The sequence below is a fragment of the Anabrus simplex genome, chromosome 3 (genome assembly GCF_040414725.1).
Source record: "Anabrus simplex isolate iqAnaSimp1 chromosome 3, ASM4041472v1, whole genome shotgun sequence".
NCBI classification, from domain to species: domain Eukaryota; kingdom Metazoa; phylum Arthropoda; class Insecta; order Orthoptera; family Tettigoniidae; genus Anabrus; species Anabrus simplex.
Genome location: NC_090267.1, coordinates 437,207,744 through 437,225,439, shown reverse-complemented (window position 1 = coordinate 437,225,439; position 17,696 = coordinate 437,207,744). Strand labels below are relative to the sequence as shown.

The window sequence follows — 17,696 nt, the reverse complement described above, 5'->3', positions numbered from 1 at the left end:
TTTGAACGGATAATACGGGAAAACGTAGTTTCCGGGAACGTATAATCGAGGTTCTACTGTATACGACTTGTATGAATTGTTAGAAATAGTTAAGTCCTGCATGTAGTTAACTTAGCCACCACTGTTGGGCATCAATTTTAAATTATTGATGCTATTCATACAGTAGAATACTGGAAGTTTGGAAGTTTATCTGATGTCGCAAACATAAACTGGAAATCTGGTATTCTGTTGACTGGGTCTGAGAATTATGAAAATTGGTAGGAGTATGCAGTTTAGTAGGCTGTTATAAAATATTAACTAATTGTTTATAATATTGTCAGATTCCTTGGCTGAATGGTCAGCATCGAGGCCTTTGGTTCAGAGGGTCGTGGGTTCGATTCCCAGCTGGGTCGGGGTTTTTAATCACATCTGATTAATTCTCCTGGCTCGGGGCTGGGCTTTTGTGTTTGTCCCAATACTTTCCTCTTCATATGCAGACAAGACACTACAATACCAACCACAACAGGAACGCGCCATAATGATTACATCTCTCCATATAGGGTTGGCGTAGGAAGGCCATCCGCCTGTAAAACAGGGCCAAATCCACATGTGAAACACAGTTCGCACCCGCAACCCCACAGTGTGGGAAAAGCGGTAGGAGAAGAAGATTGATTATAGTATTAAAAATAAAATAACACAATAATAACATTTATGATTAATTGTACAGCCTTTCTGAAATCCCAGAAATAATTCCTTTGTTGTTATATAAAGGGCCTGTACTACGACAGCCAGATAAAAGTTCGGTTTAAATTTATGTGTCAGTTAGCACATTTATCTGGAAGTTTGGTTGAAAACATGTACTACGACTTTCATTTATGTGCAATCTGGGAGAATATTCTCAAGGTTAGCCATGCCGAAGTTGTAGAGGCAGTTAGCGCTCTTATCTGGGACTTCGCTCCTATTGGGGACGCTACTCTAAGAATCAAGATGGCTACACATAAAGATAAATCTACATCTGCATGATGTTGTACGAAATTTAAGTTGTTACAATGTAATCTATGTATATATTTATAAAGTATGGCATGCTTCCTGTCCTATCACAGAATTCTTAAAAGATTTCCCATCTAACAAGTTGTTGCTACTGACTGTATGAGTTCTACACAAGCAAATTAACAGCAACCTTCATGGTTAGCTGTGGTCGTTAGGGCATGATCGTTTGCCACTATGCATTTTTTCGTTGGTTCGAGTCCCAATAGTGTAACATTTTTTACCTTCTAAATGTTAGTTGGTAGGGTACTAGAGGTGATAGTACACATTTCCCAATCATTAGAATGCATGTCAAAAGCGTGGGTTCTATTCCAAATCTATCTGCGACGCACATATGGGTTAAAGGTATACGGCATTGTTCATGGCGATTCGTCCGTCAAGTGAGGATGTTAAGGAGGTTATATTTCTTCGACTTCATAACAACTTGCTACTAAGTATTTACACTAAAGTGAGACAAATGCTTGCTAATAACTATTCTCATATTGTATTGTAAAGAAAGAAACTGACTACTTATTCAATGAGCAAGCAAGAAATTGAATTAATAATCAAATTAATACGCTACATCAGTGGCATTCATTACGAATATAAACTTTACTTTCGCCGTAACGCACATCCTCGTAAATAGTACTAAACAAAAAAGATACATAACCTCAATCTTAACTTTTGCGTCCAGGTTACATTTTCAGTCTTTTTATTTTCTATAACAGTTTCGTTACATAGTTAATTAATTTTAACATTTCTTCGTATGTGTAGATTTCAGTCCTAATTCTGTTTTTGACCTAAACTTCCACATTATAGCTTAATAAGAGTCTGATATTGGATTCTAGTAATACAATTTCAAAAGGAATAGAGCTAAACAAACGAAAACACCAGGGAACACGTATACCACCATGCTAAACTTCACTATATTTTCAGTAACCTTATTACCAACCCAATAAAAATATTACTACATCTTCCGCATTACAATACCGCCGTTAAAATCCGTTGGTAGTTCGCAAGAAATTATTTAATTTCTAGTTTGCAAAACTGCAGCCTACGTATCTGGCTCTTTACCTGACAGTCGTAGTACAGGCCCTTACAAAAGCTTGCTGCATCTCTCTTAGTTGTTGTTAAGCAGACCTAATGATTGGGACTCGTGGATTGTTCCTACTCTCCTCTCTGTTACAGATTAAACACTGGAATACATAATGTAAGCAGAAACATAAATTCTTAGCAGTTCTAGTTGGATGTTGACAAGATGTTAATAAACACTATGAGATGTTGTTGTTGTTGTTGTTGTTGTTGAGTCATCAGTCCATAGACTGGTTTGATGCAGCTCTCCATGCCACCCTATCCTGTGCTAACCTTTTCATTTCTACGTAACTATTGCATCCTACATCTGCTCTAATCTGTTTGTCATATTCATACCTTGGTCTACCCCTACCGTTCTTGCCACCTACACTTCCTTCAAAAACCAACTGAACAAGTCCTGGGTGTCTTAAGATGTGTCCTATCATTCTATCTCTTCTTCTCGTCAAATGTAGCCAAATCGATCTCCTCTCACCAATTCAATTCAGTATCTCTTCATTCGTGATTCGATCTATCCATCTCACCTTCAGCATTCTTCTGTAACACCACATTTCAAAAGCTTCTATTCTCTTTCTTTCTGAGCTAGTTATCGTCCATGTTTCACTTCCATACAATGCCACGCTCCACACAAAAGTCTTCAAAAACATCTTTCTAATTCCGATATCAATGTTTGAAGTGAGCAAATTTCTTTTCTTAAGAAAGCTCTTCCTTGCTTGTGCTAGTCTGCATTTTATGTCCTCCTTACTTCTGCCATCGTTGGTTATTTTACTACCCAAGTAACAATATTCATCTACTTCCTTTAAGACTTCGTTTCCTAATCTAATATTTCCTACATCACCTGCCTTCGTTCTACTGCACTCCATTACTTTTGTTTTGGACTTATTTATTTTCATCTTGTACTCCTTACCTAAGACTTCATCCATACCATTCAGCAACTTCTCGAGATCTTCTGCAGTCTCAGATAAAATAACAATATCATCGGCAAATCTCAAGGTTTTGATTTCCTCCACTATGAGATATGATGAGTAATTTCTGATAAAGTTGTTATTCAAAGTCTATTCTAGAAAGAAACAAACAGTACCCTTATTCACTATTGTACGGTGTTGATTAGCAGAACAATAATTTTGATCCAGTATATTTGTACTATGTTTGTTAATTCATTTCTAGGAAAGTCATGAGTATTTTGCTTAAGGTAAATTTCAGTCTGGAGTATTGTTAACTGTTAATACATTCTTATTTTAGGACATCGTGTGGTGGACGTTGCCTGTGGAAGTGGTGATGCTCAAACTCTTGTTGTCACAGATGCTGGACTTGTATTCTCATGGGGAGATGGAGACTATGGAAAATTAGGTCAGTATGTCAGGAATGTTTTCACTTTAACTGAATAATAAAACCAGTTTAGAGTTAACTTTCAACAGTTGAAAGGGTGAAACTGACAGTAATAATATAGCAGATTCACACTAAAAATACTGAATGGAACACGAATCAGTCTTAGGAAAGAAAAGTGCATATGTCCAACTCTTTCCTCAGTACCATATTTACTTGCCTGTTTTCCTTATTTTCAACTTCAAAAATAGGGGAGAGTGTATTACATGAAAATTTCATATAGTATAGGTTAGGTTTGACGTGGTTTAAAAGCATAAAAAGAAACATCTAGTGCTTTTAAATCAACACACATAAAAGTTATTTAAATCTATAGTTTATATTTGCAAAAACTGATATAAGCACATTTAAACAGTTTTGTATAACCCCCATGCTGCATTACCACAGCTGACTGATATACGACTAAGCGCTGTGCCACAGCTGCACGGTGCCGAATGGATTTCAAGGCTGCATAGAGTTGCAATGTCGTTATGCGGCAACGGCCTAAAGATGAATGTGAAATTCTAATAAATATCGACTGACTTTTACAAAATGTTTTAATCTAACTATTAAAAATTCACTTCTTCTTACATTTTGTGCAAATGTGCTTCAGATCACTCAGTGAGATCATTGCTATTGTCACTGATTTCAAATTCACAGTGACTGGTCCAAACCCTCATTTTCACTCTCCCCTTCCCAGAGTTCCAACCAAAGTAGTAGAAATTCCTGTTTTCTTAAAACTTTTTTTTTTTTTTTTTTGATGGTATCAGGAGTGATTAGTCACCACACAGTTAAAATCCACTCACCAATTACACGAAAGGATGATGTCTTGATTTTGCTTCCTTTTGTTGTCTCGTGCTTTTCACTTATCATCCAACTTGTGTAGAACTTCCTAACATGATCTTCAGATGGCTTATTGTTTTGTAGACGTCCCAGTAGCTGTAAAATTGAAGTAAAGCCTCCTAGGAAGGTGGCTGGACAGATCTGTTCATGTTCATCTTTTTCACAGCATCCACTAAGTGGCTGTAGAAGCTATGTAACGCCAGTATTGACTTCTTGTTCAGCAGGGTTCCTGGTCAGTGTTCCACACTGTTTTCAATCAGTCCTTCATTAATTCAGCCTCTGTCCAACCTTTTGTTTATACATGGACAAGTATGCCTCTGGGAAAATCTTCTTTAGTCAGTGTGCTTTTAAATACTGTATGCAATATGGTGTAAGCTTTCTGCTGTCACTAACATCACAGTGTATCCTAATTATTCATTTCTGGTTGTTTCAACTAGACCGCTTGATGCACCGGCGGCATTCATTGTGGTATTTGATGATATATGAATGCAGAATTTAAATTTCTGATAGCAGGCAGATCAAGTATGAAATAAATTTGGTTGGGCTGGGCGATTACTTTTACTTCCATTGTATATTTCACTAATGGTGATGTAGGGTACCAATACCAAGACTGGCTACAATATCTCAGACACTTAATATCAAAACCAAAATGGTGGACGTCATAGGGGGATCAGCTGGTGACTGTTCAAGGTTAGGAAGTCATTCTGAATAACTTAATTTTGATGCGAAAGCTTCACATATTAGATTACTTACCTCCAGGAATTCCAAGATTAATCTCAAAAACATGTACTTTGTAGAAAATAATTATAATTATGAATAATAAACAAGAGGATTACGAACGAATGCCTTAGTTAGGTTGATGCATTACCTTAGCATCGTTCAGAATATGAATAACACAACACTGACATAAAAAAATCATGTAGGTAAATAAATAGGACATGAAAGAGATATTGTTATTTTTTTTTTTTTGTTAATTAACAGCTGGTTCCACTTAAACATAGTAATAAAGGATGATAGCGTTCCTTTTATTAAGGTACATGATGGTGGTAGATTTGACAGTATCATTCAGTGCAATCCTCACTGAGCAGTTACTGAAATATTAATACAGAATTGCTATGGTAGGAAATTCAAAATAAGTTAATGTGAGCATGTACAGTAGGCTAGGCACATCTCTGTTAATCCACTATTTAGGTATTACATTCAGAAACTGGATAGTGCCCTCATAAATAACAGTACTCTCATTATGTAAAATCTTATGAAATGTTAAATTATAACTAAGAAACAATGTTAGGTATCGATTGGGTGGACCAAAACCTAACATTGTTTCTTAGTTTTAACTGTATCAATACGGATCTATATGATGAAGTTTGTAAATTGTACTAATGTTATGTTATGATAAATGTCATAGCTAGAGCAACTCTCTGCCTCTCGATAGCTGTGGGATGCGAGGAGTTCCTGGTCAAATTTAGAGCAAGCTTTAATAGTATTCTTACAAACCTATTCTATCAAAGATATACATGATGAGATAGTCATGATATCAGTTCTTTGTATTAACTGATAGGCTCCTGGATATGTGTGAGGAATTGTAGCAGCCCATATCAGAAGCTCTGGCAGATACTGTATCCAAGCTGAAACTAATAATTCCAATATCATTCCATAGCATATATTATTTCCTACATCTAACTATATCCATATCACTATCAGGAATCAAGGCATCCTCTAAAATATTCACTAGGATATAAATACTATTGGAGGTGGAAAGATGTCCGTAATTATAAATTGACTTGCCAAATTGCCCATCTGTTATACAACAGGTGTCATTTGGCACACACCTATTTTCTTATAAAACACCTTCACATTCAAGGCACTTGACACTTTGAAAAAAGGCATTCCTAGATGGATATCATCAGATCTACCATCGTGTACCTTAATGAGAAGAATACTCCTATCCTTCATTACTACGTTAAGTGCAACCAGGAGTTTGTTCTGAGGTCGTCAAAAGTGGGTCAAATCTTGTTTGCAGCACTTGGCAAAATTCAACTCGTCTCCCTAGAATACTGCCACTTTCTGTTGGAAAGAGAAATATCCTAACCACAAATTTTGTTTCAATACATTAAACGCTTTGGCCTTTGATTTAATTTTCCCGGTGTATATTCCTTATCTGTTTCTCCCTTAAAGCTTTATATTCAGGGAATTGAAAAATTGAAATATGTGCAACAGTATAATTTAATCTACAATCTAGTACGCAGCACGAACGAACCATTGTGGGAAATGCTACAGTTGTTAGAGTACAACAGTAGACTCTGTTGTGCACAATTATTTACACCTCTAATACTACACAGTATGAATTACTTGCTAAAGACTGCGTATATACTTGATACTTCAATAACGCGGTTGAAATAGTACTTCTTATCCTCTAAACACAATGTAAACAAACATAACCATGTGCGAACCACACATTCCTTACGGCCACCACGAATTCTACCTTTTTCCCGCCAATCAATAGTAACATTAAGTTAAATTAATAAACTTCGGTGTTTGTCCGTATTGAACCAAGATTACAACTTTTATTATAATTTGAGTCCACCTTATTCAATACATAAAAATTGTTGTGTTGATTTAATTACAACATATATTTCAATCGGTACTAGTTTCGACACCCGTCTGTGTCATCATCAGCTGATAGAATTTTGTAGAAAAAAAGTTGACAATCATATAAGTTTATCAACATCAAATTGATCACAATTTAAAACCATATTAACAACCTGAAACTGTGTTAAAAATATACTGTCTCTAAGTTCATCTTTTCTACAAGTCCAAGACTTGCAAGTCTTATGAATATAAGCGGTCATTTAGTCGGCCTTTACTTTTAACGAGTTAACAACCATTATCGGACACGTTATTTACACGTTTGTTACGAAATTGTCCTCTTTCATTTCAAATTTTCTTTACGGAACAGCAGTCGACGGGTATTAGTAATTGACTCTGACATCACCTTCGAATATCGACGAGAAAACTCGCTAGTGGACATAGTGAGGAAAGGATACCGAAGGTAATCGATCGCATGCAATATAATCGCTGGGGTGCATAAATATCGGGTACGGAAAAAAAGTGCGCACGCATAATCGCTCTTAATAACGGATGAGACAGTGATAGATCTCTCGCTGTAACCGAAGGAAGACGCACAGTTTAATATAGGAATTTTGAAGGGACAGAAAGACATTGTCGCTATAACGGAGTACTCGTTATATGCTGTACTCGCTATTGCGGACTTCTACTGTATGTTCTCTGTAAGTGAGAATCTCTGTAATATAAAAGATTTACTGTATCAGCTTATCAGTAATGTGTATAAATAAGATCCTCTATTTATTCTTTCTGTTTCAAGAAAGGAATGTATTATACTGATGCAGGCTTTCATCGCTGATCTCATCTTACAAGCTTTGATCTTCTTCTGGGATATTGTGCCATGTCGACACTGTTAATAGGTTGGCGTTTCAGGCACTATTGTCTAGTTCTTGTCAAAATGAAATTATACTGCCTCTATGGGGATCTGGACTTTTACAGCAGTGAGATTGCTAAGTAATGGCCCCAGCATTGACTTGCCTCTCTCACATTGGTTTTTCCAGGACTTGTGTAGCGTGACCCGGTGCGGCGATTCTTTTATCATCTGGCGGCAAGCAATGGTTGCCAAACTTTGCTAATCTCTAGCCTCTTCTTTCCTGTTGAAGCAGTTTTCTTGTTTATCTCGATAGTTTCTTGGTAGAGATGTGCATAATACTGGCAAGTAATGGAGAGATCTGTGGTTTACTCAAATTTCATTTCATTTTCAACGAAAGAGAGATTTTTTCATGTTGGATGAGATGATATTGATGCTTAGGTTACTTCAGCCTGGTTTTAACATTGCGCTTGGTGGTTCTGGTATAAATCTTCGTGCATGAACAGGGAATACGGCACACACGTGTGCAGGAGTGAAGGTCCTGGGGGTTCTTAGTTGAATACAACTGCTAGGATATTTTCTTTGTGATTTTAAAGACTGTCTTGATATTGTGATGCTTTAAAACCTGTCAGTTCTGATCATAATCACTGCTTTAAAATCTTGTCAGTCCTGTTCCTGATTGCTGGATTGTTTGGAAGAATTTCCGCCTGTTTCTCATGTGTGTCCTCCTGTTTCTTCTTAGATCAGAGAAGAGACTCAGCAGTTCTCTTGATTTTGTTCTTTATTGTATCCATTTTCTTTGTCAAGAAGGCCTTAAATCCCAGAAGATCAAAGCTAGTCAAATTAAACTATTGATCTCAACCGGTTAATACACATATAGTGTTCTAAATTTCTATGTATTGTGCTCTGTAGGTCGCGGAGGGAGTGATGGCTCCAAACTTCCAAAGCTAGTTGACAAACTCCAGGGTGTGGATGTGGTTAAAGTGTACTGTGGTGCACAGTTCAGTCTGGCGCTCACTAAAACAGGAGCTGTGTACTCATGGGGCAAAGGTGATACGTATCGGCTGGGACATGCCTCTGAAGAACATGTACGCTTCCCTAAGCTAGTGGAGGGTCTTCAGGGTAAGCGCTCATTTGTTTTTATCTTTAAAATGTAATATAATATTGTTGAATATTATGTCACATTACATTCCTATAAATGTTGGCTTTTTTGTACAGCTGTGATGTTCTTTATGGAGATCAAATAGCAGTTATTATAAAGTAAAAAAAAATATTATTGGGTATGAAGTATTTGCCTGATGATGCCTATCATAGAAACTGGTTGAATGTTGCAAATTTTTAAATTATTAGGGACCTTCTTGTTTTATTGTGTGTACTCTTGGAATTCATCTAGAAAGTGATACAAGACCTGGAATTCCTTGGTGTATAACAGCCACCAATTTTCTGTCTTCACACAGTCATCTTCCTAGAGGGTATTTATACACTTATTTCCATTATTTACATTAAACCTTGTGGGTTCTATTGTTTCTTCTGTGTTCTGTATTTCTTGCTTTCCACTACTATTAACTATTATTTCTTTTCTCCCCCCCTCCATTTCTTCTAATTTATCTGGCTTTATCCTTATACTTCACTTCTCATATCAGAAAATATTTCTTGTAATGAAGATGAGAAACAAGGTCATAATCGAGGACTGAGAAGAAATAGATCTGGAAGAACTAGGCTTGGTGAGCTACAAGCCCATCAATGATGGCAGAGTGTGAAGATGTGAAGTTTGTCTTTGTCGTTTTATATTTTCATGTTCATCCTTATCTTTCCTTTCTGTTTCTCCTTCTGCCATATTATCTCTCTTCTTTCATATATTAATATCATCCTTCCTAACTTCTTTTCTGTGATGATTAATGCGTGTTCTAAAGGTAAAAATTGCAATTTAAAATAACAACTATAGCGAACAATTATTTATGTTGAAGTCTATCAGTAGTAATTATTTACTTAAGTGAATTCTTATTACCGTATGAAACATGCATAACACCTAAAATACAGAACTTGTCATCAGTCATTGTTAGTCTCGATATTGCATTATTTTGTGGACATATCCAAAAACGTTATTGTGCAGTCATCATCATCATCATCATCATTTTCATTTCCCCTTGTCCAATTCCTGCCAGGTTGGGTTGTTGATGGCACTTCTCCACCGTTGCCTCTCCTTCTACCACTCTCCCTCAGTAATTGTATTCCATTCCATTCCAGTCTTCTTTTTCTTATACTGTTCTTGGCAGAGTGTATCCATCTTGCTCTATCTTAGCCTCCAACACTTGTTTGGCATCCTTCCCTCCTCCATCCTCATAACGTGTCCACACCATCTCAATTTATTCTTCTCCATCCTATCACTCAGTTTTTCTACCCCTATTTCTTTTCTTTTTTTCTTCACAATTTGCTTTACGTCACCCTAACACAGAAAGGTTTTATGGGAACAATGGGATGGAAAAGGGCTAGGAGTGGAAAGGAAGTGTCCATGGCTTTAATGAAGGTACAGTCTCAGCATTTGCCTTGTGTGAAAATGGGAAAACACTGAAATCATTTTCAGTGCTGCCTACAATGGGGTTCGAACCCACTATCTCCTGAACGCTAGCTTACAGCTCAGCACCCCTAAGCACATGGCCACTTGCTCGGTATATTTCTTTTCTGACCTCAACATTTCTTACTCTGTCTCTCCTTGTCTTCCCTACCATACTCCTCAGAAACTTCACCTCACTGGCCTGAATTTTACTGTTATCACTTGCTATCAATGTCCAAGTCTCTGATGCACACATTAATATAAGGGTATACCATATTTTCTTGCGTAATTAACACACTTTTTTGACAAAAAATACCGGCGAAAACTTTGGATGCTTAAATTATTCAAAGTATTCAGATATTTAAAAAAATATTCACAATTCATTTACATTTAAAAGATACATCAAATATAATATACACACAATTGGTTCAACTCATTTTCAGTTATCGTGATTTGGCGTGAAATTACGGCGTGAGATTTTTTCTGAAAAGTCAAACAGGGTACATTAGGTAACTTGAACACGTTGCTGAGAGTACGGACACTGGAAAATATTCTTCCCACATACGAGTCAACCTGAAGTGAAATAAACATGAAGTAATAAAAGTACAATTTGTGTGAGTACTTAATAATGACATACCGGCAAAAAAGAAAACTGTCCAACGCGAAAAGGGCCAGGCATCGAAGGAGGGACTCTACGGCATATCTAACGTTGCGTAACAAAATCATATATTTAAGTACCTAGATCCTAAGTAATAATAATAATAATAATAATAATAATAACTTAAATGTTTCCACCTTTTCAATACAATATATTCACAAAATTACAAAATTATACGGTACTAGTTTCGACCCATCTAGGGGTCATCATCAGCCGTATTGGAGCAAAGATCATTTGTGGCGAAATCCTAAGACAATATTATTTTAAAGAATAACAAGTGAAATGAGATGTTATGGTAATAGTTAATAATACAAGGAATATACATAATCAGAGGTTTTTAACAAAGAATAAAGTATAAATGGGGTGTTGTAAAAATTATAATCATGGAAATCAGTAAGTTCTTGTATTGAAATGAAATATGGCTTAGGAAGAGGGCTTAAGGTGGGGCTGAAGGGTGCGGGAGAAAGTGTAATTGTCTTGGAAAAGTACTTTTGATTAAATTTAGGATTGAGTTTAGGTTGGCTGCATTATTGTTTCTGAGGAAAGTGATAAATAGATCGAAGAGTATGTTGGGTTTCTCAGAGATTTCATTGAGATTGTGACTGGCATTAAAGTATTGGTCTAGGTGTATGTAGTAATTTTCCATTATGTTCAGTAAAGGGCCCTTGTTTGCTAATACGAGGATGTCCATGTCTTGTTCAATATTGGTGAAATTATGGTTATAATCTTGCATGTGTTGGCCGATGGCTGAAAACTTGTTGTATTTTATTGCGTTAGTGTGCTCGTGGTATCTGATAATGAAGTTTCTCCCGGTTTGCCCGATGTAGGTTTTTTTACAGGTGGTACATTTGATCCTATAAACTCCTGATTTTAAAAAACTGCTGGTCTTGTTGATGTGTGAAGTATTGTATAAAACATTCATGTTCTTATTGTTGGTTTTGAAGGCTATTTTAACGCCTTGTTTCTTAAAGATGTTGGTTAACTTGTAGATATCATTGTTGAACGTGAAGGTGGAAAATGTTAGAGGTTTGATTATTTCGTTTTTGAGGGTAGTTTTTGGGCGATGTTTGTGTTTATTGATTATCCTTTCTATAAAATGATTGCTGAAGCCGTTGAATTTTGCGATTCCGCGGATTGTGTTGAGTTCGTTTTTTAGATCTTTATTGGACATAGGTATGCTGAAGGCTCGGTGAACTAGGCTGTTGTATGTGGCTCGTTTGTGGGACTGGGGGTGCACTGAATCTTGGCGAATGGTGGAGGCTGTTTGAGTGGGTTTTCTGAAAATTTTATAACTGAAAGAATCTGAGTTTCTAGTGATGGTTAAATCTAGAAAGTTGATTTTTTGATTTGATTCGGATTCTAGTGTGAATTTGATATGAGGATCAATATTGTTGAGTCTTAAGAGGGTGGTGGGTGCGTTAATTGATTTCTCATTCATGATTACAAAGACATCGTCGACATATCTGGCCCAAAAGAGAATGTTTTCGAATTCGTTGTCAATTTTGGTGTATTCGAGGAAGTCCAGGTATATTTCTGCTAAGATACCTGAGGCCGGTGACCCCATTGCCAAACCATTTTGTTGATATATGACATTGTCAAAAGTGAAGAAGTTATTGTCGATGATAAGTTTTAATATTGTGATAAAGTCTTGTATCTCTAGTTTGCTTAAGTGGCTGTTTTTGTTTAAATTGTTTATAATTATCGGAATTAATTTTGATACTTGTATGCTTGGGTACATGTTTACAATATCGAAAGAGTGGATGGAGTGATCCGGTTGCAAATTGAACTTGTTTAGTTTTTCTACTAGCTCAGATGTGTTTTTAATAGACTTTTTGGATAAGAATTGATAATTTTTTTCTTAAGAAACATTGGATGAATTGTGATATTCTGTATAAGGGGCTCGGTCTATAGTTGATAATTGGCCGGATGGGAATTCCGGTTTTGTGAATTTTGGGAAGAGCTTTAGCAGTGGGGAGTCCTGGGTTCATATGTATGAGTTTGGATTTTTCCTGTTCGGTAAATAAAAATGAAGTGTTTTTAAGAGTTTGTTTAAGTAGTTTTTGAATTTTTTGGGTGGGGTCTTTTTTGATTATGGAAAATGAGCTGTCTGTGAAAAAGTTTTTTGTTTTTTCAATATATACTTTTTTATCCATGATAACTGTTGCATTGCCTTTGTCAGCTTTGGTTATGATGAGTTCGTTGTCTTTAATTTTCTTCTTGAGGGCGTATATGCGCTTTTGTTCAGCAATTTTTTCTTTATTATTGAGGTTATTTGCGGGGTTGGTTAAATTGTGGAGGATATCAGTCAGTTTCCTTTTAACATCGGTTCTAACCTCATTTTGCGTGTCTTCCGGCATTTTGCTGATGGCTAGCTCTGATTCTGTGATCATAGTAGCGGCTATGTTGAGGCTGTTCAAGTTTGGCCAGTTGTGTTTCGGTCCTTTGGATAAAGTTAAGTGTTCACTTTCACTTAAGGGCGTGTTAGATAGATTTACAACAGCTGGATGAAACTGCGTACGAACGAACGTGTTACTATTGGAGTTTCTAGTTTGTTGGTTATGTAGTTGGCAGTTTTTTAGCCTGTTGAGTTTATTCTCCAAATTTGACTGTTTTTTGGCTAGTTCGTAGAATAATTTGTTCTCTACTTCTTGATAGAATAGTGTCCATTGTGCGTTTGAAAGTAGTTTAGTCGCTGCGAGGTGAGTGTCGTATAATTTCTGATTCAAAAAATATTTCTTCCTGTACAAGAATTTAATTTCGTCTCTTAACCATATTTTGTTTGTTTTGTTTTGAGTTTTGATGGTTTGAGGTGAAGTCCGATGTTTCTTTTTATTGCTTCTTAGAAAATTGGAAACTTGCCTCTTTGTGGTCCGCGAAATGTTTTGCGAGACTTGTCGGTCGCTTGAAGTGCACTTCTTTGTTTACGCGCTAGTGCACGTTGCATTCGGACACTGAATACCTGCGGCCCACTGCCCTATTCCCGGATGTTTCGGTGTAACTGATCACCACAAGTTTATGTAATGCAGTATTAATCAAATACTTGCTGACTGTGGACTAACAAACATTTTTGAGATCACATAAAACACATGTCCCATATCTGAAACACTTGTAAAATACATTTGTACCAGACTGGAATAGACTGTCACTAGTCACTTCTGAGCTGATTTTCTCATTGAACTAGTGCAGTGGTATTTCCTACCGGCTGATAACAGCACGTTGCCCGGTATTTGGAATGCCCGGTTTCACAATAGGAAGGCTGCTACCTGAGTAGTTGAAATTTTTATTTTGAAACGCATCCAGAGCTGCATGTTGGATGTTTGAGGAAGTATGTGAACATTTCTTTTTGTCCACTTTGGACCCAAAAATACTGGGATGCGTAAATTATGCAGGTCCCCCTGCAGGTGGGGGATGCACATGTAAAATACATCCGCAGTATCCCCTGCCTATCGTAAGAGGCGACTAAAAGGGGCCCAAGGGGCTCTCAACTTGGGAGTGTGGATTGGCAGCCACGGGGCCCTTAGCTGAGTCTTGGTATTGCTTCCACTTACTTGTGCCAGGCTTCTCACTTTCGTCTATCCTGTCTGACCTCCCTTGGTCAACTCTTGTTCTTTTCCAACTCTGACGGTATTAGAGCATTCAATGCCTAGGGAGTCTTTCATTTTCACGCCCGTTGTGGCCCTTGCCTTTCTCTGTCCGTTACTTCACTTTTCAGAGTGACAGATCTCTTCTTCTTCTTCTTTTCTCTCTATCTCTCTACCCCCTATGGGTGGGGGACGCAGACGAAAAATACAACCACGGTATCCCCTGCCTGTCGTGAGAGGTGACTAAAAGGGGCAACCAAGGGATGATTGTCTTAGAACCCTGAAACTACTTTTGATTAGTACCATCACGCGGGGAACACCATGGGTCTCCTTTATTTGCAAGTAGTACCACTATATTAGGTACAGAATAGGTTTGTGATTAGTAGCAGCAGAGAGTGGTTCCCCTGTGGGTTTCCAGTACCCATGAATCATACCCACGTGAGCAACACCGCGGGACTGGGCGTTACCTGTGTGTTGTACCACTATATGAGTGACACCGTGGGTCTGCGTTGCCTGTGATTAGTACCCACTAGGTGAGGAACACCACGGGAATACCAGCACCCGTGACTAGTACTGTACACCTAGGTGAGGAACGTCATCGGTTTGCGTTGGCTATGAGTGGCGCCATTGTGTGAGAAACACCATAGGTCTGCGTTACCTGTATGACGTACAATACTTGTGAGTAGTACCATCATGTGTGGAACACCGTGAGTCTTCGCTACTTTTGATTAGTACCGCAACATGACAAATACCATGGTTCTACTTTGCTAGCGATAAGTACCATTCTGAGGGGCCTTTGACCTGGATTTTGGACCCCTTTAGACATCAAGCATCCTCGATTCAGGATTGTGCTTTAGAAGTGGTCCCTTGGTCAGTAATACTATATGATCTTTTTTTGAGTCGGATCCACTGGTTTTTTTTTTGTTGTTGTTGTTGTTCATGTCCATCCATTCATTCTTCATGACATTTTTTATTTTGGTCAGTGGATGATTTTGAACTTTTTGTTTGTCATTTCATTTCGTGCCATTAGGGGCCGATGACCTCAGTGTTAGGCCCCTTTAAACAACAGGCATCATCGTCATCATCATCATCATCATCAAATTATGCAGGGTGTTAATTATGCGAGAAAATACAGTATTATCCAACTCTACAAATTATATGTCATGATTGGTGGGAGATATTATTTGAATACTGTCTGTTTTTCTCTTAAAGGAACTTCCTTGTCCCTGACTAGATTCTGCGCTTGGTAGAGGAATTTGGACTTTTTGGATACACTTCATTTCTGTCTTTCTCAAATTTTTCTACCCATAAGTCTGGTTTTTTTTTTTTTTTTTTCCCCATTGCCTTTATTTACTATCCTCCTGTATCGAAAAGACTGCAGTTTCCAGTCAGTATACAGACCAGAGCTACCGAATTTAAATGGTTTGTAACCTAAAAGTCTAATTGTGTTTAATGTCCATTCATAGCTTATGCATGTGTAATAATTCTTGTTGAATTCAATAGGCAAGCGTGTAGTTGCTCTGGCTGTGGGTTCAGTACATGTGCTAGCCATGACTGACGAGGGAGAAGTGTACGGTTGGGGAAGGAATGACTATGCTCAAGTAGGAGAGACTACAAGCAGCAGTGTCCTGGAACCTATGCTCATCACATCTTTGCAGGGGAAGGTGATCATAGGTGTGGCCTGTGGTCCCACTCAGGTATGTCGTCTTTATCAAATTGAATTCTCTGTCTATAGTACTATATATAAATGATATGAGTAAAGAAGTGGAATCGGAGATAAGGCTTTTTGCAGATGATGTTATTCTGTATAGAGTAATAAATAAGTTACAAGATTGTGAGCAACTGCAAAATGACCTCAATGTTGTGAGAAGGACAGCAGGCAATGGTATGACAATAAATGAGGTCAAAAGTCAGGTTGTTTCACAAATAGGAAAAGTTCTCTCAGTGTTAATTACTGCTTTGATGGGTGGAATTTCCTTATGGAGATCACTGTAAGTATCTAGGTGTTAATATAAGGAAAGATCTTCATTGGGGTAATCACATAAATGGGATTGTAAATAAAGGGTACAGATCTCTGCTGGCAGCTTAAATGACATAAAATAAAAAATGTGTGCAACACAGTAGCTGAGGTAATAGCTCGGGACCCGCCCCCACAATAATTGAAAATGGTCCCCTCATACCCTGATATGGAAAGTTACAAGTTTATTTCGTAGTACAGGGTTGTATATTATTACAATGAACAACGATGCAGTGATGATGATAATAATAATTACATAATTTAGTTTTCAAATCCGAAGGAATTAAAATAATACACTTATATGGTACGAACACACACACACACACACACACACACACACACACACACAAGATGTGCATATTCCAATTATAGTAACCAAAACACGCTGACCGTCACAGTATTAAGAAATAATCCCGTTCCTAGGACCAAATAATTTACAATTCAACTGTTTATCGTAAGCCTACATAGCTACACTGACTGTCGAGATTTATAAACAGGCTTGAAACTTCAGTATTTAGAGTTTAGATAAGGAGGATGTCTTTGTTACCGCATCTTCGCTGACTGTTGCGTTCAACGATAAGATATCTATTAGGTTCAACCTTTTCAATACTAATTAGGTACGTGTTAATGTTACAAATACCTTTTATTCAACTTGGGGACTGGTTTCGACATATATAGTGTCATCATCAGCCATAAATTCACAAATATATAAGCAAAGACATAATCTGTAACTGACCATTCACACCATGTGTCATAACAGAAGAGTAATGGCTGTTGGGTTCTCAGAACTGGCTAGTTACTTCAAAAACTGTGTTGATTGTTTTGAGTGGCAGCAAGGGATGGTTATTATTGGAACAGGTTGGGAAACCCACATTGTTTCAGAATTAACTACCGTACTCCTATTGATGAAGGAAGCTCTGCGCTTCGACGGCATAAGTTTGAAATAATCCTCTGTAATACAAATAATACTGTGTTGCGAAATCACTCTTCAGCTACTGAATTAGGAAAGTCATGGGCCCCTCGCAAGCCATGGGCTCCCCCACCCCGCGCGGTCTGCGTGCGGGGTCCTTATCGCCACCACTTAGTTGAGGCCATATTATTATTATTATTATTATTATTATTATTATTATTATTATTATTATTATTATTAT

General features: G+C 37.4%; 1 protein-coding gene across 1 annotated transcript in view; it reads left to right on the top strand.

Annotated features, from left to right (window-relative positions):
- The window catches only part of HERC2 (E3 ubiquitin-protein ligase HERC2), a 509,505-nt gene that overhangs the window by 92,721 nt on the left and 399,088 nt on the right, over positions 1-17,696 (top strand). The window contains exons 13-15 of the mRNA XM_068226746.1: positions 3,337-3,444; positions 8,648-8,857; positions 16,032-16,225. Of these exons, the coding sequence (XP_068082847.1) occupies positions 3,337-3,444; positions 8,648-8,857; positions 16,032-16,225 (512 nt within the window). The remainder of the gene's footprint in view (positions 1-3,336; positions 3,445-8,647; positions 8,858-16,031; positions 16,226-17,696) is intronic.